At 39.5% G+C, this 24163-nt stretch overlaps 2 protein-coding genes across 11 annotated transcripts in view; one reads left to right on the top strand and one right to left on the bottom strand.

Annotated features, from left to right (window-relative positions):
* ASB7 (ankyrin repeat and SOCS box containing 7) overlaps positions 1–1727 on the bottom strand; it is a 53018-nt gene extending 51291 nt beyond the window's left edge. For 2 of the 4 annotated variants that reach the window (XR_007133128.1, XM_047766847.1), the window contains exons 1-2: positions 1223–1726; positions 967–1055 (exon numbers count right to left, since the gene is read on the bottom strand). The gene's annotated coding sequence lies outside the window, so the exon portion shown is untranslated. Of the gene's footprint in view, positions 1–966; positions 1112–1222 lie in introns of all 4 variants that reach the window. The other 2 variants (XR_007133127.1, XR_007133129.1) reach the window with 2 other exon arrangements.
* Positions 1728–2049: 322 nt separating this feature from the next.
* On the top strand, positions 2050–24059 carry LINS1 (lines homolog 1). Of its 7 annotated transcripts, XM_047766843.1 has the most exons (9): positions 5909–5954; positions 8801–8927; positions 10141–10205; positions 16350–16660; positions 16763–16852; positions 18049–18190; positions 19407–19991; positions 21182–21353; positions 23172–24059. In XM_047766843.1, the coding sequence occupies exons 3-9, from the start codon at positions 10151–10153 to the stop codon at positions 24055–24057; spliced, it is 2241 nt and encodes a 746-aa protein (XP_047622799.1). In that variant the 5' UTR covers positions 5909–5954; positions 8801–8927; positions 10141–10150; the 3' UTR covers positions 24058–24059. The 7 variants fall into 7 exon arrangements, with proteins under 7 accessions (XP_047622800.1, XP_047622796.1, XP_047622797.1 ...); XM_047766840.1 differs by lacking the exons at positions 5909–5954; positions 10141–10205 and adding an exon at positions 2063–2128 and having other exon boundaries at positions 16149–16660; XM_047766846.1 differs by lacking the exon at positions 10141–10205 and having other exon boundaries at positions 5912–5954.
* The last annotated feature ends 104 nt before the right edge of the window (positions 24060–24163 follow it).

The following is a 24163-nucleotide window of genomic DNA, read 5'->3' as shown; positions in this document are numbered from 1 at the left end:
AGGATTTACATGAATGTCCTAAACTTACCTTTAGCTCATTTTCAAAGGCAGCAACAAAATACAGCAGCAGAAATCTGATCACATGAATTAGATGCTTACATTTCAATCTAACCAATTCTCTGTAAGGATTTTGAAATGAGAAATCTTATGAAGAGTGCAAAAATAAAACCCTAGATTCTAAATACACCAAAACAGTCTTTGGTTTTTAAATTCCTGAGTGTCAAATGATTAAAGATACTGCATAAAGTTTTATAAGTTCTAGGAAACCCAAAATATAACAAATACGGTTTATCTTTTTATAAGAATTTCAGAGCCCATCCACATCTGTCACAAGAAATACACAAAAGAGTTAATTATACATAAGTGCTTCAGAAGGGAGTATTGCTTTCGTACTATTCATACTACTTAGGTACACAGATTCATTTTTTCCAGAAAAAAAATTGGCATTATTTTCTGAAACTCTTAAGTTTCAAGTTATTACTGTATCTTCCTCTACCTAAACCTTCACCAGTTAGATAACTCAAAAGACTTTCTGGTAGAGGTAGAGAAAAGGTTATAGGAAAGTATACGGGGAAAGCAGAAAATTGTAGTTTAATTAAAAAGCAGAGTCATTCAGAATTAACAAGCAATTAACCAGGAATTGAGGAATTCCTATGAGAGTAAGAGGGGCAGGGAAACCACAAAAAGGTCTCAAAGTCTCTGAGCAGGGTACACGGTTCAGTGTACCGAAAGAAAATGCAAAACACGAAAACACTGTGCAGAGCAAAAGGGATAAAATACGTTCCTGGGAAAAAGAAGTTATTAAAATGTTAAAGATCAGGGCATAGGCAGTGTTTCTGGTTTTGCCTGGAAACTGGGGGCCAGGAAAGGGTTGCATTCCCAGGTAACCATCCCGAAAATAAAGCACTGCTTAATGAGGTAGGGGCCAAGAATAAACAATGGGGGAGGGGAGGAGTGGCTTATTACCTTTATGGAGGATGCTGGTCAGAGGCTCTCTGCTGCTTCTCTGGTGGTAGACCCTTCCTGCCCTCTCGCCTCCTCAAGCCAGCTCAAACCTGGAGATCAGAAAGCAGAAAGCTGTGCAGTGCCCCGGGGCGAGGAGGAGGGGGATCTGAGGAGGGGAGAGCAGAGGAAGAGAGTGGTAAAGGCAGGCAGGAAGAAGCAGGGATTCTCCTCCCTCCCAGGCCAGCCCCCTTCCCCTCCGGGAGGTAACTGACTTTACCTGTCTCCTCAGCTGCTGCTTCTCTTCCTCCTTTCAGCCTCCTCCACACTCACCAACTTCTCCATTGAAGAAACAGCCCAGGCAGGGCCGGACGCGGCTGTTCCTGGTCCTCCTCGGTGCCTCACGGCCCCAGTCCGGCCAGCATCCACACAGCCGAGCCGACCTGAGGCGGCGGTGCTGGCCGCCGGGCAGCCTCGGGGCAGGGGTGCAGGGAGGAAGTCCCGGCTCGGGTGGGGGGGCAGTCCCGGTCTGAAGGCTCAGAGCAGGGGGCTGCCGCGCTCCGGGCCGGAGGCTCCCAGCCACTGGGGGGCACAGGAGGTCTCGGGGCAGCGAGGTCCCGGGTCATACAGGGTCCCAAGTGCCAGCCGCGGGGGCTCCAGGCAGGGGGCTTTCGGGATGCACTTTGCACTGGGCCACCCCCGCCCCCTCCCTCCAGCACTTTGGGGTCACTGGGATGGGACCAAGCCTTCAGCAGCCAATCAGCGGCCGCACTGGAGCCTCAGCCCGGAGCCGTAAACCAGGTCCGGAGTGGGTGGGGGTGGGGGGTGGGGACGACTTGGTTGGTTGGTTGCTTCCTTCTCTCCTCCTACCCCCAGCAGCCCCCACCCCTTGCCTGCCGTAAAGCCGCCTGCACATTCGCGACAGTTAGGGGAGGCGTGCCGATTGGGGCTAGTACTCCTCTCGGATTGGCCTCACTCACTTCCCCTTCTGAGGCTTCCAATGCTCCGCCCCTGGCGGAGGGACTCCAGGCAGTTGCTAAGAAACGCGGGGCGCCGCACAGGGCCTCTGCGCATGCGGGAGAAGGCAACGCCGGGTTCTCTCCGCGAACTACGGTGGCCCGGAAGGGGCCGGTGTTCGCGCGAATGGCGGTGCGGAGTCAGGGTGGCTCGAGTTGGGTCCCTGCAGGTAATTGGCAGCGGCCGCTAACTTTGGCGGCGCGGGAGGCGTGTGTGCGACCTACTGAGAGGCTGTCTCTGGGCTTAGGCTTAGAAAGGCGGCAGTCTCCAGGAGGCGAGGAGAGGGGAGCCTTGTCGCACCGCCCTCTTCAGCGCTTCTCGGACGCGGGTGCCGGGCCTTGGCAGGTCTTTCGGCCCCCGGGGCTCCGTTAGTTCCCAGGATGGCGTTCCTCGCCTGGCGAAGAAAGAGAGTCTTGTGGGCTGGCGGTGTCGCTTCAAGGGTTTGCCTGGAAGGGTGAAGCCCCTCAGGAATTCCTGTGGCTGAAAGGGAGAGAGGGGAAAATACGGGAGATGGCCATGTTTATTAAGTGCTTCTTTTCATTGAGCAGGTATTTACCGACCGGGCACTGTTGTAGCCGTTAGAGAGACCGCGGTGAACGAGGTAGATGCAATCACTCATCATCGTGGAGTTTTCACTTTACCAAGGGAGACTGACAAACACGAAACTATTTATCAGGTAGAGATAGGCTGTGTAAAGGGAAGCGGAATGGGGTGGAGATTGACTAGGATGTGATGGCTGTTTTGATAATAAAGGTCCCTGAGAATGTGACATTTGAATAGTGATCTGAATGAAGAGACGCCAGCCATGCCAAGATCCGGGGTCGAGTGGGTTGGGGAGGATTTTGCAGGCGGAGACATCAAAAGTGCAAAACCTCTGATGCTAGAATAACTTTTGCTGTGGACAGAAACTGCAAGAAAGATAACCAGATAGTCCAGCATCATAGGAGGGATAATGGTTTGTGGTGAAGTTGGGGTTGATGGTGGAGCGGTGCGACAGTCTCCAGATCTTGTAGGACCTTGTAGCGGGTGGTAAGGTGGTAGAAAAATGATCATAACTCTGTATGTTTTGAAAAGATCACTGGCTGCTGGAGAAAGCTGTAGCTGAGAGTGGGGTTATAGAAAGACTGTTGTGATAGTCCAGGCAAGAGTTGACCTTGTTTTAAACTAAGTCACCCAATTCACCAGACCTTTGGCTGCCATCAGTGTCCTCAAAGAAAGGCCTAATTATATAAAGGAGGTACTATTTCAACATATCAACTCCTTTTATGTAACTAAAATATACTAAGATGTTTTGTGGCAGGTGGCGGGGGAAGTCACTGAAAACACTTTAAAAAGGGCCCTGTTATTTTCTTTTTCATTATCATTCATTCACCAAGAAGTCTCATTTTGGTGTCTTCTACATGAGCTGCCTGTTGGCTTAGGTGGGCAACCCCGGCTCAGTCCCGCCCAGGGACGATCATAGTCAAATGTGGGGAAACCAAACTAGAAAGTAGTTACGGACAATGCAGTGAGACAAACACTGCAGTATAGGGTGAGAGAGCACTTGGCAGGGCCCTCTAATCCTGACTTGGATGTGTGGAAGGCTTCCCAGACTGGAGGTTTCCAAGTTGAAGGTTGAAAAAGTGGGAGGGGGAAAGGTTGAGTGTGATTTAGAAAGACTGAGCTAAGCAAAGCTTGGGGGTCCTACAGTGCAGGGTTTCTGAGGCCCTCAGAGGAAGCCTGGAGCTTAGTTTGTGAGGCATAGAGTTGAGAGGATCCCAAGGGTCAGACACTGAAGGGCCTGCTAAGTCATGTTCAGGGGGTTAGACTTTATCCTAATGAAAGTGGAGATGTTTGTAGGAAGGAGCTGGATTACGGTGGACCAAGAAACAACCACTTAGCCAGGACTCTGTGGCAGTTGTCCTAGGAGGAAGTGGTATGCTGTAATAGTGATGGTGAGGATGGAGAGAAATAAGGTAAGGAAGGGTCTGACGAGATAGCCAGGTTTCTTGCTTGTAAGACAGGAGATACGGGTGCCATAAACTGAGATCGCAGGTTTGAGAAGCCATAGAAAGAGTTGAGCTTCTACAGAAGATGCTGTGGAAACTCCAAGTGGCACCCTCCATTGACGTTTAGATACTTGACCATGGAGCCCAAAAGAGAGTGAAACTCAAACTGTGGATTCTGGGGTTGTTAGCATGGAAATGTTAATTAAAGACAGTGAGAGTCCATGAAGTTGCTCTAAGTAGAGAGAGGATATAGAGGGCTGAATCCTTCAAGGTCCTGACATTTAGGAGACTGTAGTTGGCTCTCTGTATTCATGGTATCCGTGCCCATGGATTCAACCAACCTCGAATCAAACATATTTGTAAAAAGAAAAGCGTTCCAGGAGTTCCTGCTGTGGTGCAGTGGGTTAAAGGATCCGGCATTGCTGCAGTTGTGGCATAGGTCGCACCTAAAGCTCAAATTCAACCCCTGGCCCAGGAACTTCCTCAAGTGTAGCCATTTAAAGGAAGAAAGAAAGAGAGAGAGGGAGAAAGGGAGGGAAAGAAAAGTATTCCAGAAATTTCTAAAAAGCAAAACTCAAATTTGTCACTAGCACAGCAACTATTTACTTAGCATTTACATTGTATTAGGTATTGTAAGTAAGCTAGAGTTGATTTAAAGTATGGGGAGGATGTGCTTACTTTACATGCAGAAACAATGCCATTTGATAGAAGAGACTTGGGCATCCACAGATTTTGGTATCAGGAGATGTCCTAGAATCAGTCTCTTACCCAGAGATGACCATGAGAGGAAGAGGGTCCAGCAAAAGTGTCTTTGAGAAGGAACCTCCAGAAAGGAAGAAGGAACTCCAAGGGTAAAGGACTTGGCAAGGATTAGTGTGTGTTTAGGAAAAGACAAAAATATTTTTAATGGAAGGAGTTATTATCTGTGTGAACCTGTGCCTGTTTCCCTTTAAAGAATATGGCCAGCAATTCTACTGATAAAATTGTACGCAGAGGCCCCTTTTAAGGAAAAAAGTTAGACTTGCAGGGGGAGAGGAATGAAAAGATGGCTTATAAAGTGAGAACCCTCATGCAGGATAGAGAGGGCATTGAAATAGCCGGCATTGATAATCAAATTAATATTCACATCTGGCGAGCCCTAACATTCCCTTGCTCTGTGTAAGGCTTTTCAGAAAATACAAATGCTTAAAAGAACACCCTAGCTAAATATTTACTTAGATTAGGGAAAAAAAAAAAAAAGTTTTGTTTTATTAAGAGGCAGGCTGCAAATTATACAAGAGAAGTTTTTAATCACTTCTGATGGTTTCTTTAAATCAAATGCATCCGGAAAGTAGAGTTATCTAACTGTACATTCAAACAAATATATGCCAAACTCTGCAAGCAGTTTCCAAAGGGTTTTCAACAAGAATCTGAAACACTGATGCTCTATTTGGAGGTAACTCTTCCTAAAATAAGTGTTTTTGAAAGCTCCCACATATTTTTGGATGTACAATTTCCAATTTTTAAAAAAATCAGCTACTTTATTCTGTTATATTTCTCAGCAATCATATTTCATAATTTTGAATTTCTAAATTTCTCTTTCTCCTTAAAGTATGTAGCTGAATTGTAATTAGAAACCAGTTACATCCAGGCATATTAAATGGTATTATATATCAGCAACTCCTGATATTTTATTCTGCCATGATTTATTACAAAAACAAAATAACATCACAGAAAGTTTGGAAGACAACTTATAAAGACCTCAGTACAACTACCACCTTTAATTTTGCACATTCCTTTTTGTCTTCAAACATTTCACATAGTTCCAACAACACTTGTGCTGTGAATTTCTAGACTTTACCTGTACATTCTGTCTGAAGTAATTACTACTTCCTTCTTAGGAACCTGAATTGATACCTGATATCTCTACTATTGGGTTCTGGAATTGCATAGAGGCTTTTGGAATCATCTAATCTGGTGATTTTCAAGTTTTCTTAGCTGTGGAACTCCATAGTAAAAAGATCTATTGTAAGTGGTATCTTGTATAAATATAATTTATAAGTTCAGCTTTCTAACATTTAGTGATTATAGAGTCAGGAAATCTTGAATTCCAAAAAGAAGGAATAAAGATGTAAATGATTATGGAGAACATGTTCAGTTTTACAGCAGCCTCATCACCAATGCAGTTCAGGTAGTGTGTTTGCTAAATGCCGCTTCAACTAAGACATGAAGGTCTGTAAGTTTCCTAATGAGAAGCTGGTTGTCTGAGTTGTGTCCTAATTCCCAGCTCTTCCATTGCTCTGGCCATTTGTTTTTCAGTTGAAATCTTTTGTTCAGGTTGCAACAATTTTTAAGATTACTGAGAGATGTAGTTATATCACCACCAGGGAACATTGTATTACCACACTTTGACAGAATGTGCTACTAGACAATTCTAAACTACTTTATTGGTACTATCAAATTTGACAATTTTTAAATTTATAACTTTTCGCTGATTTAAAAACAGTTTAGATTGCACAACGTTTTTTAACAAGTTAAAATTGATTAGATGTCACCAGACATACGTCATTTATCCTTCCTTTAGGTGATACCACATTCACACAAATGGAAACACTAATTTTATAACATATAAATAAGGTAATTCAGGATCAATGTTTATGATGTTTTAGTTCAACTAGAATAGAGTTTATACCCCTCGAAGAGGCCTTGATGGTTAGAAAAATGCTCAGCATTCCCCCGCAGCAACTCTGACTAACTAGGTGCCCAGGACGCAGAGATTCAGTGTGACTGAGATCAGGAAGCACTGTGTCTCAGCCCTTAAAGCACTGGCAGTGGGGATGGTAGTGGCCTTTAAAGCATGCCGTGGTGGGGGTGCTGGTGGTGGAGAGAATGAGCAGCTTATGCACAGGATGACACCAGACACCATTCTCAGGAGAGCTGGGGGGGATGGGGGAGGATTGGGACCTGGGTTGTGTAAACAAGGCCATCAGGCATGCAGTCCCATCATCTGTCTGCCTTTTAGCCTAACCTTGGTCAGCAGGACCTGGGAGGAAAGGGGGGTGGGGCTGGATAGAGAATCCACTTTAGACTTTGGCCCCACAGTCCCAGCAAAACAATGCTGAAGAAAGGAAGCTAACTACTGGCTCTCAGGCTTGCTTGTACCCCTGATCCTGCTAATTTAAAGAATTTTTTTCCCCTAAGGGTAGTTTTAATTTGCACTGTATTGTGACTTCATTGTGTGTAGCTTGAGCACATTGTTGTGTGTGGAATTCAGTAAAGGCTGAATGAGCTCCAAACTCCAGCCCTGCTGTGGATATTACTGTATTCACAGGTTTTGACAAGAAATGGTTATTGTATTTTAAAATTCAGTTGTTAAAATTACACAGCAGTTAGAAAAACTTTGAGATCAAAAAAGTACTAAAATCAACTTTGGAACTGATTTTAGGATTATTTTAGATATACACACTGCTAATTAACCCTAAATGGATGAAGTTAATCTCTGAGCACTTGACTGAAACAGAATATTCAGCCATGAACACATTAAGTAAATATTTATTAATCTCTCCTGGGAAGAGGTGATGAATCAGACACCTCTTAAGGCATTTCACTCTAGGTAAGAGACTTACACATCATTACACAGATAATTTAAAGTACAATTATGAAGTCTCTTAACAAATAACAACTTCGTGTTGGAATACCCTTCCTTAATCAGACGAGAAGTAAATCTGAGACTTTGGGAAAAGAAAAAAAAGAAAAAAGTACAGTTGTGACACATTCCGTAAGACCAGTGGTTCCTGGAGACAAGAGTATCTAAAGAGGACCTAATCTTGCTGGAGAAAGTCATGTTAGTCTCAGGTGAACAGCGTAAGAGTTTCCATGTTTGTAGATACCGCAGAATGATCATCCCAGTAAGTCTAATTAACACAAGTTTTTTTCTTTTCCTGAGAACTTTTAAGATCTACTCCCTTAGCAACTTTCAAATGGACAATACAGTATTATTAACTATAGTCACCAGGTGGGACATCACATCTATGGCTTATTTCTTTTATAACTGGAAGATTATACCTTTTGACCACCATCACTCATTTTGCCCACACTCCACCCCTGGCCTCTAGCAAGCACCAGTCTGTTCTTTGTATCCGTGAATTTGGGTTTTTAGATTTCATGTATCAGTGAGATCTTGTAAGTTGTCTTTAACTTTTTTCACTTAGCATCAGTGCCCTCAAGGTCCATGCATCCATGTTGTCACAAGTGACAAGATTTGGCGGGTTTCTTTTTTATGGCTAAAAAAAAAAATCTATAGATAGAGACACTTAGGTTACTTCCATGTCTTGGCTATTGTGAATAATGCTGCAGTGATCACAGGGGTGTACATATCTTTTCAAGTTAGTGTTTTCATTTCCTTTGGATAAATACCCACAAGTGGAATTGCTGGATCATATGAAAGTTTTATTTTTAATTTTTTGAGGGCCCTCAATACTGTTTTCCATAATGGCTACACCAATTTACATTTCCACCAACAGCGCAGGAGGGTTCCCTTTTTTCCACATCCTCACCAACACTTGTTATTTCTTGTCCTTTTGATAAATAGCCAATCTAATAGGTATGAAGTGGTATCTCACTGTGGTTTTTGACTTGCATTTTCCTGATGATTAATGATTATCTTTTCATATACCTATTGGCCACCTGTATGTCTTCTTTGGAAAGATGTTTATTCAGATCTTCTGTCAATTTTTTATTAATCAGTTTTTTGTTTAAGTTTTTTAAAATTTTTCATTTGTTTTGCTAATAATTTATATGAGTTATTTTATATATTTTGGCTATTAACCCCTTATCAGATATGTGGTTTACAAATATTTTCTCCCATTTTGTAGGCTGCCTTTGCATTTTGCTGCTTGTTTCCTTTACTGTTCAATATATTGAAACAACCTAAGTGTACACTGATGGATAAATGGATAAAGAAAATAACAAGAACATCAAGTTCATAGATACAGAGAACAGGTTGGTGTTTGGTAGAGACTGGGGGACTGGGAGAGCAAATGAGTGAAAGGGATAAAAAGTTAAGCTTCTCATTATAAAATAAATAAGTCCTGGAGATATTATTATACAACATAGTGATTATGGCTATTAAGAGAGCAGGTCTTAAAAGTTCCCATCACCAAAAAAAATTTTGAAACTATGATAACAGATGTTAACTGGATTTATTGCAGTGGTTATTTTGCTATGTATACATAGAGAAGGTCATTACATTGTACACCTGAAACTAATGTTATATAGCCATTATACCTCAATTAAAAGAAGAATCTGGTCACCAGTGTCTTCTATTTATGCCTCTCTTGCCACCCCCTTAAAAAATGGAGGAGGAGCATTGTTTTTTCTCAAAATAAATCATGTTCATTCATGTTTTAACCAGTTTGATACCATAAATAGAAGTGTAAAGGAAGTATGATGTCATTTTAACAGGGCCAGCTGGGGCACAGCAAACACTGACAGGTGTGCACTGGGGATTATTATGGAGACAATCACATTTAACTTAACCCTCCCAATGTCATTATGCCCCTTGAGCATGGAAGGGGACTGAGGCTTAGATGGTAGCTCGCTCCAAATTGGCCCTGATGTGGTAGAGACATGTGACTCTTGATCCCAGATCCCGAGCAGAAAAACACTTTTTCAGTATGGCCTTAATCATACATTTTAATTCTTTTTATTTTTTACTTTTTTCAAACTCTATTACAGTTTTCTGAGCTTGGCCTTTTTTCTTTTTTTGTTTTTGTTTTTGTTTTGGCTGTGCCTGCAGCATGTGGAAGTTTCTGGGCTAGGGATCAAACTTGAGCCACATTGGTGACAATGCTGGACATTGTCATGACAATGCTCATTCTTAACCTGATGAGCCACCAGGGAACTCTACATTTTCTATGTTTTAAGTCTTTTTATCTCTGACTTAATTTTCAGGCTTTTTCGTCATGCTTTAAAAACAACAACAACAAAAAAAACCATCCTGACCTGTATTGGAGTCCTGACAACAAGACAGTTTAATAGGAGGACAATTTATAGACTTGAGGCAGGGTTTTAGTAGTAACCTGGAAACTTGTTAGAAATAAGAATTGGGAGCCCCACCCCAGAACTACCGTATCCGTCACTCCTGGGGTAAGGCCTGCAGTCTGCTTTTACATGCCTTTCACGTGATTCTGAGGCAGCTAAAATCTGTTTTAAGGAAATGAGCAATGGATGATGTATCCTGGGGCCTGCTAACTGCCAGTACCTGCTCTAGGCCTGAAGGTAAGTGGAAGGAGCAGTTCCTAGAACTGGAAAGAACTGCTTGCCTTTCTCCCTCCCTCTCCTCACTCCCAGTCTCAGAGGCCCTGAGGAACAGGAGGAGTAGAACTAGCAGGGACCAGCAGGGAGAAGGAGGGTTCCTTATGTTCCAGTGCTGTCACTTGGGCAGGGAGATGCTCTTGAAATCAGAGTTAACCAGCCAAGATGGCCCTGGTGGTAGACAAGGATGAGGGAAACCTGTCCTTTCAGCCTTTCCTAACCTTGGCCCTGCTGTCCAGTCCTCCCCTCTCCCTACTCCACCCCCATTCCAGCCCCAACTTTCTGTGAGCCTAACTAGACCCATTTTAATTTTTGGACAAAGCAAATGCCTTCTCACTTGGGGAGAGGAACTGAAATCTTAGAAGCAGGCTTTGTTTAGAGTGCCTCAACTTCTGTCCCAAGAATCACAACTTTCTCATTAAAGGAGAAAGAGATTAAGGCCGTGGTCAGATTTGAACCTTTTGTTGCATTAGGCCACAGCCCAATATTGAGATTCTTGTCACTTAGCACACTGTTAGCTTTTCATAGAAAACCAATTTTTTACTTTATATATTGACCATGAAATATTTTTCTGTATTCTGAGTTTAATGTAGAGGTTATGTAAAGAAAACTTCCTGAAAGAAGTGTCTTTTTTTTTTTTTTTTAACATACAAATGAGGAGTAAATTACTAGCCACTTGGGTTTTTTTATGTATATAATTTTTAAATTAAGTTATGGGAGAATGTTTTCTAATGAATAGGCTATACACTTAAAAGTTCTACCTGTTTCCTAGGAATATTCTTTTTTCTTTTTTGGCCGCCCCATTGTCATATGGCATTTCCAGGCCAGGGCTCAGATCTGAGCTACAGTTGCCACTTAAGCCACCGCTGTGGCGATACTGAACCCTTAACCCACTGTGCTGGGAAGGGGAATCGAACCTGTGTCCCAACACTCCCAAGATGCTACTGATCCCATTGTGCCACAGCAGAAACTCCAGGAATATTTTTTTAAAAAGTATTTTTAAAACATTTTTAAACAGTATTCTCAGTTTTCAGTTTAGAAATTTTTAAAATCAAAGTTCTGATATGTTCACACTTTCTCTATGCCTTTTTTTTTTTTTCTTTCTTTTTAGGGCCACACCTACAGCATATGGAGGTTCCCTGGCTATGGGTCAAAGGGAGCTACAGCCATTGGCCTGCGCCAAAGCCACAGCAACGCCAGATCCGAGCCGTGTCTGTGACCTACACCACAGGTTTTAATTTGCATTTCCCTAATGGCTAATATGGTTGAACATCTTTTTATGTCCTTACTTGTATATCCTCTTTAGTGAACATATCTGTTCATGTCTTTAGCCCATTTCCTAATTGAATTATTAACATTATTTTAATGTTGAGTTTTGGGAGTTCTTTATATATTCTAGATTCTGGTCCATTGTCAAATATATTCCCTCAGTCGGTAGCTTGTCTTTTTATCCTTTTGTAGGGTCTTTCACGGAGCAAAAGTGTTGCATTTTGTTGAGGTCCAGTTTATCAGTTTTTACTTTTATGGACTGTGCTTTTGGGGCCAAGTCTAAGAACTCTGCCTAGCCTTAGATCCCAAAGATTTCCCCTACTTTCTTTTTTTAAAAGCTTAATTGTTAAGTACTAAGCCCGTGATCCATCTTGAATTAACTGTTGTAAAAGGTTGAAATTATTTTAAATGACATTAAATCAAGGTCTTAGGCACTCATATTTTATACTGCCTTTAAATTATTGGTGAACTGATATCAAAGTATGATCAGCGGATCATTTGGCTTTTCACCCTGGGTTTGATGTCACTACTAAAAGTAAGTTAATGTAAAAATCCATCAAGTTGGGCATACTGATTAATGCTTCAACCTTTGGTTGCTGAATATCTTTTGAAAAAAATCAGTCTTAGTTTGCACTGGGAAGTTGCATAGTTGGGAAGTTGTATAGTAATTAACTCTGATTTTAGAGTTTATGCAGCACTTAGAAATACTAATCTGAGGATTACTATTCTCTTTGACAGTATTATGGGAGTATATATAAAAACTTAAAGATTAGGGTGTGTGAGTTAGGAAGTTTACTGGAGAGCTGATACTCAGTCATTGTTCTGAAGCAACAGAGGAAATTTGAGGAGAGGCTCAGGCTCTTAAATTAGACTTTCTGGGTTCAGATTCTGCCTGTGCCACTACCTGGCTCTGTAACTATCTCTTTGCGCCTGAGTTTTTTTTTATTGTAAAATGGGTATGGTGACTAAGTACCCACCTCTTTCAGTTGTGAAACTATTACTTAAAACAGTTTCTAATACATAATGGACACTAAACAAACTTTAGCAATTATTATTCCTAAATCATCAATATATGTAAAGATGGGTGGAAAGTATATTTTGTATATTAAGACACACATGGTTCTGTTAGGATTTGACTGCAAAATTCCAATAGTTTATTGCCTTCAAACAATAAAAGAGAGTCTTCAAACAAGTTTTGTGCTTGTAATGGGCACTGCCTTGGGTCCCCTGATTCAGGAGTTCACTCTCCTCTGCCAGGAGGCGTTTGCTGAAAAACTTCTGAGAAGCACTGCTCATTCGCTTGTCCTAATTAAGTCTCCTAATATTTGTGCCCTTTCCAGGCTAGACATAGCTCACTCGTTTATCCCCAGTAGCTGGCTCCACAGCCTCTCAGCATTCTGAACATCCTTCCCCAGACACTTTGCTTTGTTGGCGTCTCTTAAGAGCGTGATGTTCGAGGCATATGCCTTCCTCCAGACCAGCTCGGAACCTTGTAGCAGCCCCTGCAGGAAAAAGTGTGGTTGGTTAATCCCCTAGTCCGTCTTTTCAGGGTCTGTCCTTGTCTTTAGTGCTGTAATTGCTTTAAAACAACACCTGCATTGCTCAGTTCTCAGTGGGCTGCGTTAGACATTTGTTTCAATGCAGTCTTCTTTGGCATTACTATCTTAAAAAAAACCTTGTAATTAGGAATGGGATATGTTAGGTTGAAGCAGCTTAGCACCAATTGTCTTCATTCATTTGTTATCTGACATTTGTAACCCCTAGTTGATGCTTTTGTTTTTTCCTCTGTCTGTAAAGCATCATTTTGACTCTGTATCTTAAAGTTGATAACTTTTCAATCTGCTCTCTCACAACTACTCTTATCAAGATCCTGTGTCCTACCATGATAGAAAACAGCCCATCCTCCTCGCCATCCCTTCTTCCCCTATGCTTGTTTGTTTATCTATTTATTGGCATTAAATTTAGTTTTGTATGCTGAAATGATTGGACCATTTGAAATGGCCCTTTTTGTAGGTTGAAATGATTGAAATAGCAATTTTATTATCATTTGTGTTAAATTTTAAGGATTTAAGATTTATGGAAATATTAGTATTTTCAGTAATATTGAAATAAAAATAATTACAGAGTTGAGCATATGATACTAATTAAAACCCAATTAGGTTTTCTGATTAGTTTTAAAATAAAAAGTATTGGAAGTTCCCATTGTGGCTCAGCTGTAATGAACCCGACTAGTAACCATGAGAATGCAGGTTTGATCCCCGGCCTTGCTCAGTGGGTTAAGGATTCTGCGTTGCCTTGAGCTGCCATGGCTTGGATCTGGTATTGGATCTGGCTATGGCGTAGGCCAGCAGCTACAGCTTCAATTCAACCCCTAACCTGGGAATTTCCATATGCTGTGGGTATGGCCCTAAAAAGACCAAAAAAATAAAAGTAAAAAGTATTGTCATAGATTATTTTATATATTAAAGTGTTGGTAGTTTTATTGGGAAGAAATATTATAACAATGTAAAGTAAAATAAGTACAGTGGAATTAGTCCAATTTCTGATGTGTGGCAGACAAAATATACCAAACAATTAAGGAGATGATTTTATTCAAGCTGTTGCAGCAGGGAGAATTTATTAATGGGAAATCTCTCAAAGAAGGAAAATGTGAGGTTTTATAAAACCAGGTAGTTACTAAGGGTGAAAGTTGTTCCTATATGGAAATATGGTCAACTCTCTTAGAACACAGAAGGCTGGGTGCTTAACTATGGCTGCTTTCTGGGAGCACAGGGCTCAGGTAAATTTTAACACTGTCTGATGGAACACGGTTTCCGATACTTAGTTATGTTCATAAATCATGTGAGATAGACACCCCAGTGTGAAGATGGAAGTCAGTGAAAACAAGTTTCATTCATGACTCTAAATTAAAGTCGTAGGTTCCTTAGTATTTATTTCTGCACTAGAGGACTAAAACAGGTCAGCTTTGTCTTATAGGAGTGACCAGGAATAGGAATTCCTCAGAAGCTAAGCAGAGGGAAGAAACCAGGAGAGGGAGGTTGGAAAACCAAGGGCAGGCCAGTGGGCGCTGTAGTAAGAGTGAGACCCATGTAAGCGACAGCCTCCCTCAGAGGCCTCTTGTGAGGAGGGAAGGAAGTTCAAGATGGGCATCTATAAATGAGTCAGGATAGGGGAGGGAAGTCCATGGATTTTGTTAAAGGAGAAATTTTAAGAGGACAAAATTACAACACATAAAATGAACATGTTTTAGTGATTTTATTTAATTCATTAACTAATGAAAGAACTAGGCAAATGTCACAACCATTTTAAAGGAAAAGCTGAGGAGCTGAGAATTTATATAAAGGAATGTTGAAAGCAACACTGTCTTTTCCCACTGCAGAGAGGGCTGCCCCCATCCCCCACCACCAGATAATTATTTGCATTGCTATTAGTTACTTATCATTTACCCAGGTGCAGACTAGCTCAAAGCCAGTAAAAAGACCAAGCGCTATGGCTCCACTATTCCATTAAAAGGACAGATACTCAGTCATCTCTTTTGCTTGCCCCAAAGTCTTAAATTTTTCCTAGCTATGCTTACTCTATAATAACTACATGCGTCTTCTGTCCATTTATATAACTGATTCCTTCTATCAGTTAATTGCCCATGTTCTCTGCTTTAAAAGCCATATCTGATCCTAAATGTCCTTTCCTTTCTCCCCATTCTTTCTGATCTCCATCAGGTCAGAGGAGCCTGGGGCAACCAGAATGTCTAAATTTACATCCTGCTACAAATACAGTCAGCTCACACTTGGATTGCTTTTGCTTAACGTCTTGTCTTTTTTCTTAGGATGGCATTTATATTATTTTATTTTTTTCCTTCTTAGCCACCCTGAAGCAAATGGAATTCCCAGGCCAGGGATTAGATCCGAGCTGCAGCTGTGGCAACGCTGGCTCCTTAACCCACTGTGCCACGCCGGGGATCAAACCTGCATCCAGCAATCCCAAGACACTGCCAATCCCTTTGTGCCACAACGGGAACTCTTAATACATAATTTTTTAATGTTATAAATGATGACCAAGGTTTCTTTTTATTTTTATAAAATTTTAAGTTGGGGATTGATCAACAATAACCATAATAGTTTGACTACATAGCAGTCTAACTTTAGGTTTTCTATAAGTTAAAGGTGAAAGTTAATGAATTTGGGTTATTAGCACATTGGTTCTCAACCTGGATGATTTTGTCCCCCATGGGAGTGCTCCTGGCAGCTAGTAGGTAGAAGCCAGTAATGCCACTAAGCTTCCTGCAGTGCACAAGACAGCTCTCTCACAGCAGAGTTACCCAGTTCCTACTGTTAATAGTGCCAAGGTTGAGAAACCCTGACAGCCCATTAAGAAATGTTAGGGAAAGCTGAAGTTTCTGCTGTGATAAAATTAAAAATAATTTTATGCCTGAAATCTATATGAAAATTGTACATTTTGTTTTTATGGTTTTAAAATGAGGTTCTTATTACCAATTCTCCATTCTTAGAAATTAAGCAATCAGTATTACCTTTAACTCGAGAGACTAAATGATTAAGTAGAAACAGATGTCTTTCCCTTGTAATATAGTGTATATTACATATACACATATAATTTTAAATTTTTATTTTTCCATTTTAGGTTTTAATGAAGAAACATCTTAGTCATTTCAGTTCTAACATTAATATTTACAATTTGGAGTTGTCAACATTCTTATAAGATATATTTTGGCAATCAAAATGAAAGCTTTCTTTGAAGTTTTAGAACAGTTGTACAGTAAGGTACTTCTCGGAGCCACCCTGGAAAATGACAGCCATGATTACACCTTTTATCTCAACCCAGCATCTTCAGATCAAGATTGCTCCAGAACCACCTCTTCAGACTGCTCAAACACACTTGAAGTTCAGCGCAAGCATCAGCCATCCTCTGTCCATCTGGCTACCCTTTCTGTAGCAAAGGAGGCTGTAGCACCTCTGTGTTTGAAGAGACCCTCTCAGATGAGCAGTACCCGAGAAGTAGTGCTCCTTCAGTTAACAGTGATCAGAGTGATGATAACCAGAATATTGTCTGTTGAAACAGAATTGCATGCAAAGGAGAAATACAGAGATATAATTAAACTTCTTTTACAGTCATCTGACATTGATTCTAAATTAGTAAGCCCATTTGCTTTCTGTGTTTTTTTTTTTAAGATCTAGATTTTTAAAATAAAAATTTTAAAACACCAACAGTAGATAAACTTACTTGTTTTCCTGTAGACATGTATGTTCCAAAACTCGGATAAATTATTATCTCACATGGCTGCAAAGTGCCTTGCACTACTTCTGTATTTCCAATTGAAAGAAAAGGTAAGATAAGTAACCAAATTATTATTTCTTTTATGGTTTGTTTAAAATTGCTTTCTGGCATTCAATTTTTTATCAGTAAAATCTTTGCTTACATAATAACATGTAAATCCACAAAAGTATAAGAATAGAATAGTATGATTGCTTATATGAATAATATGAATTATATGAATAATATGAATAATTAGATGGCTTATATGAAGGATTAGAATCTTAGATATGTTGTAAATCATTGCAAATCAGATTCATAGCCCAAAAGGTGCTTTCAGGTCAGAGAGTCCATAACTTTATTTAGATTTTCAAAGGAGTAGGTGGGCCTCCTTCCTCCCTCCAAAAAAAAAGGTTTAGGAATGCCTGCAATAGACTAGGAGGATTTTCACAGGTTTAATTTATAAATAAATTTTAAGAATGGTCTTAAGCATAATGAAACACATGAACAAATTAAAGTTCCCTTGTAGTACAGCAGGGTAAGGATCTGGCTTTGTCACTGCTCTGGCTCAGGTCACCACTGGCTCAGGTCAACCTCCTAAACCAAAAACTTCCACATGATAAAGGCATGGCCAAAGAAATATAAACAAATTATCAGATTTTTCTCTTATCTCTGAATTAGTTAAATCTAATTCTTTCAGCTATAGTTTCTTGTTCTTGTCTTAAAATAAGTTTTTCTTTCTGAATACAAAAAGACTAAAAAATTACATACATTCCAGCCACCAGAAGTAATAACCACTGCTAATATTTTCCTGATCCCTTTTGATCTTTTATATCAATGACATTTTGAATTTTTTTTTTTCTTTTTACGGCCTCTCGTGCGGCATATGGAAGTTCCCAGGCTAGAGGTCAAATCAGAGGGGCAGCTGCCACCCTACACCACAGCCACAGCAGCAGTGGATCCAAGCCACATCTGCAACCTACACCACAGCTTACAGCAATGCCAAATCCTTAACCCACCTGCAGCCTCATAGAGACAATGTCAGGTCCTTAACCTGCTGAGCCACATTGAGAACTTGAATTTCTTGACTTAAAGAATATTAGGATATTTCTGTCCTTGTTTTACCAAGTATTATCATAGTAATTTTTTTTTGCAATGGATTAAATAATGTTGTATAGAGTAGTATTGTGTATAATAGGTGCATTATGTATAATTATAAAGAAAATATTGCATTATAACTTACTAATTTAAAATTTTTTCTCACTTGCAGGTAACATTAAGTAATTCCTGGATTTCTTTTTGCCAGAAAAATCTTTCTGAATATTCTGAAAGTGATGAAGTAGTTTACAGTCTCTGGATTCTAACTGCTGTAATAAAAGAAATCTTTAGAGATACATGTTCACAAAAAACAGGTACAAATCATGTTCCCCCATAAATAGTTGTTATTATCTTACTTGCAATGCACATTATATAGTGAAGAGTAAAATTTACAACATCTGCTCTGTTTTGACATGAAAAACTAAAGAATCCCACCCTTTTTTTTTTTTTTTTTTGTCTTTTTAGGGCCACACCAATGGTATGTGGAGGTTCCCAGGCTAGGGGTCGAATCAGAGCTGTAGCTGCCAGCCTGCACCACAGCCACAACAACACCAGATCCAAGCCTCATCTGATCTACACCACAGCTCACGGCAATGCTGGATCCTTAACCCCCTGAGCGAGGCCAGGGATCTAACCTGCGTCCTCATGGATACTAGTCAGATTTGTTTCCGCTGAGCCTCGACAGGAACTCCCTCCCACCGCATATTTTTTGATTGAGGTTCTCCCTTTTTTTTTTCTGTTTTTGTCTGCTCCACAGCATATGGAGTTTCCAGGCCAGGGGTCAGATCTGAGCCACAGTTGTGATCTCTGCCACCACTGTGGCAATACCAAATCCTTAACCCACTGTACAAAGCCGGGCATCTAACCTGCGTCCCAGTGCTCCAGAGCTCCAGTGACACCCCAATCCTGTTGCACCACAGTGAGAAGTCCAAAGATACCTTTTTAAAAGAAAAGTAATGTAAATCTTCACTATTATTAAAAATTGAAGGAGTTCCCAATGTGGTTCATTGGATTAAGAACCCAGCAGAGTGTCCATGAGGATGAAGGTTCAATCCCTGGCCTCTCTCAGTAGGTTATGGATCCGGTGTTGACACAAGCAGGTGTAGGTCACATATGGCTTGGATCCACCATTGCTATGGCTGAGGCATAGGTCAGCAGCTGCAGCTCCAGTTCCACCCCTAGCCCAGGAACTACTATATGCCGCAGATGTGGCCATAAAAAGAAAAAAATTGAAATTCAAGCTTTTCATTTTTGTATAGCCTTCACATAGCCTTCACATGTTATTGATATTTGTAAAGTGGGTGTTGACCATGGTTATTAGCCCTTAGTCTGTGTAACTTCATTTGTTCATGTTAAAGGTAAGCAAGCCAGTCCATTTTTTTGTCTTATAAAGTGATAAAGTAAATAATGTTGTATAGAGTAGTATTGTGTATAATAGGTGTATAATAATTATAACAATTGAATTTTACTATTGTGTTTTAAGAATCCTTTTTTCCCTGTTGTTTATAATTACTGTTTTTATAATTGCAGAAATTCTAAAGCAGTTCCTGACTCCTTTTGACACTATTTTTGAAGTCTTTTACAATTCCTTGTTTTCTCAGCATTTTGAAAATCACCAAGATACTTATAAACTAATAAACAGCTTGATAAGTTTCTTGGAATTGCTTGAACTTCTTATAGCCTCCAGAATCCACCTAAAATTACATTTCATTTGCCAGAGGATTTTATTTTTGAAACCTTCCTGTGTGTTAGATGTTATTACCTGGCCTGTTCAGGCTTTTGTCAAAAGGAAGTTCATCATATTCATCAAAAAGTGCCTTCTCTGCAAAATGGGTGAAGACGTTTGTCAGGTCCCTGCCTTCATGCCGCCAGATCATCATTTCAATGTGGATATGTTGGCTTTGGCTGATGCTGTTCTGCAAGCTGTGGATTTGGGCTTATTGAGGACATTGTCTGTCCATGGAAAACCTTCCTGCTTTGGAGGTGATGAAGTCCAGCCTGGATGTGAGCATGTCCCTGGTCCAGATCATGTGATGCTTAGAGCAGCAAGCCTACTTATCATTAGATCCTTGGAAATCAAGTTTCAGAATTGTGCTTCAGCAAAAGAAATGAAAGGTAATTCTCTGAACTCCTTTTATATAAAAAGTAATGGGTAGTTATTTATTGAAGTAGAATTATTCATAATTATCAAATCTCAGGACTATAATTTAAGTGATGTATTATTCTAGTTATAATTTATTAAATTTTTCTTCAAAAAAAAGAAAGAACTAGAATTACTTTAAGGAAAGGAGTCTTTTATGGGCTAAACTGAATTTGTATAGTAAAGTGAATGGTTAAAAAAAGATACTATTGAGTCATTTCTAAGTAAGCAATGTACATCGATTCATATTCAGACATTTATGGTATATTTGTATTTTTCTTCTAAAAATTAGTATATTCACTAATGTAGATTATTGATACTTAAGCATTGAACTAAAACTAATGTGTCAGAAGTTATATTGATGAAGAAATTGTCATATAATATCTCCAGGATATTAATTCAGAGTCCAAAGATGGCAGCCATTTAAAATATGATACTCAGTGTAGGTGCTGGAGAAGACATGTCCTCCTTTTCATTTCAGAAGAATGAATAGTAAATGTCTCTAAACAAGCAGCATATAGTTTCAGTGAAAAGTTTGAATTGTAAGCAGTGACTTCCCTGAATTGCTTTGGAAAACATTTAGTTTGTAATAACCACATATAAAATGTAATTCTGTGCAATTATAATTTACAACACTAGATGGTGTGTGTTATATAATTCAAATTTTAAATTGCAGTTAAAACTCCTCAAAATCTTTCTGAGCTGTGTTTAATAGTAGTACTATCTTTTAATACTTTAAACAAAAATTTTTTTTCTGTTCTTTTGAAGGCAAATTATTTTTGTTTAATTGCATTGTTACCTCTAGTAACAAACACTGTAGCATTCAGTGAAGAGATTTCTTTTATCTACTACTCATTCATTTATATGCTTTTAGCAAGAATTCATGTAATTTCTATTTCTCAGAAATAGTTATTTGGCATTGTGGCAAATAGATGATACTGTTATACATTTTATCCTACTGAGTGGATCACTTTTTTTCTCTGAAGCTCAGTTTCCTATTTACAAAGTAGAGATGATCCCTAACTCACAAACTTTTTGAAAGTGTGAATTATGATAATGCACTTTAAAGCACTTTAGATATTATACAATTTCCTTTTATATATAGGCAAATTACTAATGCATTCATACACTGTTGCCTGCTTTTTGAAATTTGCATTTTTTGAAGTTGATTTACAGAGGTTCATGTTTGAGTTACTGACCTTCTTAAAGCCTCACCTTCAGCCCTCTCTGCAGTCATACAATCTTTGTGAGTGGTTGCCTAGGGTCTTCATAGAACAAGACGATGACATGCTAGAGGCTGCCAAAGCATCAATGGGTGTCTACCTAAAGTTGACCAGGTTCGTATATTTTAAAGTAATTATACTAACTACATGCCAGGAAAGCAGCAAACATTTTTAATAATGTGTTGGGCATACTATTTACTTTCCATCATTAGGGGGAAAAAAATCCCTAACAGTCTTGTGGTTTCCTTATAAGTTCTAGTTCCTCTCTTTAACCCTCCCCTACATGAAAATAGATTATATTTGAGCTCTCATTATGAAAACTTGGCTGACTAGGCAGATCTAGAGATTAGAGCTAGGCTGAGATTAGACAACATGGGTTCTGCTTGAGTCTTCATTTTTTGCTTTACCTGTATGACCAGGGGTAATTTAATATACTTGTCTAAATCTTAATTTAATTGATATTTCCAATCTCTTTTCACCTTTAAGACTAACTTTTCTGTATTTAAGTTCTGTAAGGTGAATATTGCCTTTGTAAAAATGAATATAGTTTTATAAGTCAGGGAGCTGTTCTAAATTTTCATTTTAATATACAGTTGAACTGGGGCTGACAACATCTTGAGGCAAATATCTGAAATTGATTGTGGAGTTATGTTACTGATGACATTTTGTATTTGTACTATTTCTGTTTTATCAAAACAGCTGTACTTGGGTCATGTCGTCTTGTGGCAGATGTCTGTAATTGGTTATGAAGTTAATAACTGATGACCTTTAACACTATTTCTGCTCCTGCTTTATTAAAACCTTGAAGTATTTGCTTTATTTCCATTTCTTTTTTGGCTTCAGAGAAAGGGATTTCTTACTGATGGTCGTCGGTGCAGTGCTGTGTTGCCAGTTCCTACTTGTATTATGACACTGCTGGCAGTGACTGCTTTCAGACTATAAGTGTTTGGGGCCAATATTCAAAAGGTTCTAATCAAGAACACAATTCCTGCATGTGATTTTAATTAGGCTCAGAAACAGTAAAATACAAATTCAGTCTGAAGGCACATGCCTATTAGAACCTATCTTAGTTGTACTGAAAGCTAACTTCTTACTCCTCGGGAAAGAGGAAGCCACTGAATTAAATTCATTTTGTATGTGAACTTCTAACTTTCTTGAGTTTTGTATGCTCACAGAGGCATGTGCTCATGTCATTTGTGTGTTTTGGGTTTTTTTAGTGTAATAATATTAGTTAAGATTGGTTGGATGTAAATGATAGAAACTAACATAAACTAGTCTAAGCAAAAAAAAAAAAGGAATCTATTGGCTCTTAATTGGGAATTCTAAGGGGTCAAGTTGGCATCAGGTGTAACTGTATATATAGATGCTCAAAATCATGTCTTTGATTATTTCTCTTTGTTTCTATCTTACAGCTCTGAGTTCATGCTCAGGCAGGGTCACCAACAGTGCCAGGCTTACAGCAACCTTACAGTGATAATCTTCAGTAGTTCTAGCACTAGTCCCAGGGAAGATCTGCTTAGCCTGCTTGGGTCACAGATTCCTGTTGGAATCACAGTGGCCAGGAGCATGGGTGCTCTGATTGGTCAGTCTGGGTCACACACCCACCCCTGTTGAGGCAAGTGTGGAAGGAAAGGAAAGAGGTTAGGCCCCAGCCCCACCTCACCATATGGAATGAGGTACCTGTAGAAAGGAGAAGAGTCAGGAAGGCTTTTTGTTGGGCAGATAAAAACTAAAACTACCAAACCAATGGATTTTGTTTATTTCATTGAATCAGATTTATATAGAGTTTGTGGAGGAGATTGGTTTGAATTTTTTTTCTTTTTAAAATAAAAGTATTATGATAGGAGAATCTGTAGTATGTGATTTATATCTGTCAAAACTAATTTTTGTGAAGAGTCATTAATCCGGGGACTCTGTTATCTTTGTTTTCAGAGAATGTGAAGCTACAGAAAGTTTGACCCAAGAAAAAGAAATGTGGAACCATCACACACATGAAAATGGCTATAATCCACACTGTATTTTTTTATTCTTATTAAAAAATATTGGATTTGATTCTACAGTTCTTCTTGATTTTTTGATTTCATCAGAAACCTGTTTTCTCGAATATTTTGTCAGATATTTAAAATTATTGCAAAAAGACTGGGATAATTTTTTCACCATTTGCAAGTACTTTGATGTAGCAGAGTCTAAAGATAACATAAATATTTGTTATCACACCTTCTCACTTGTCCAAGACAGAAGCAGCAACCAGAGGGAACCTAGTCCTTTGGCTGCTCTCGGTAGTCACAGAAATACTTGTGCTCGGGTCTTCTGGGCTTCTGATGCTTCTTCAGAACCACTGAACCAGGCTGCGATGTCCAGCAAGGCCCACACCACGCTCCAGGATAATAGTCTGTCTCCACCCCAAGCTCCTCAGAGTCTGGTAGATTATGACAGCTCTGATGATTCTGAAGACGAATCCACAAACCAGCCTTTAACAAACAGTGGACTAACATCTTTACACCAAGAAGCAATGAAGAAAATTCAGGACACAGTTGGAACAAGTAGGGATAAAAAAGAATTTAGCCTGGAGCCTCAGTCAAGGCTTCTGGTTCCCAAAGAATCTGATACTCCCTCCCCTGTTGATTGTGACATGACCCCAAATAACACTGCCTCTGAGGTGGTACTGTCTTACAAAACAGTAAAGTGCTTTGAAGAGCTACAAGGTGCCATTTACCGTTTGCAGAAGAGACATCTATTCCCATATAATCCCACAGCACTCTTGAAGTTGTTAAAACACATTGAGACAATATATAATAAAAGTATGAACTCTTTGTAAAACAGTGACTTTATTTCTAGGAACTGTTTTTCCCTAATATAATTTTGCCTTAATAAGATAATAGTAAAACAACAACAACCTCAAAAGTGTCTCCTAAACCACGCCT

Source organism: Phacochoerus africanus, chromosome 2, assembly GCF_016906955.1.
Source record: "Phacochoerus africanus isolate WHEZ1 chromosome 2, ROS_Pafr_v1, whole genome shotgun sequence".
NCBI lineage: Eukaryota > Metazoa > Chordata > Mammalia > Artiodactyla > Suidae > Phacochoerus > Phacochoerus africanus.
The sequence above is the reverse complement of the archived record's forward strand: the minus strand, read 5'-3'. Positions and strand labels throughout refer to the sequence as shown.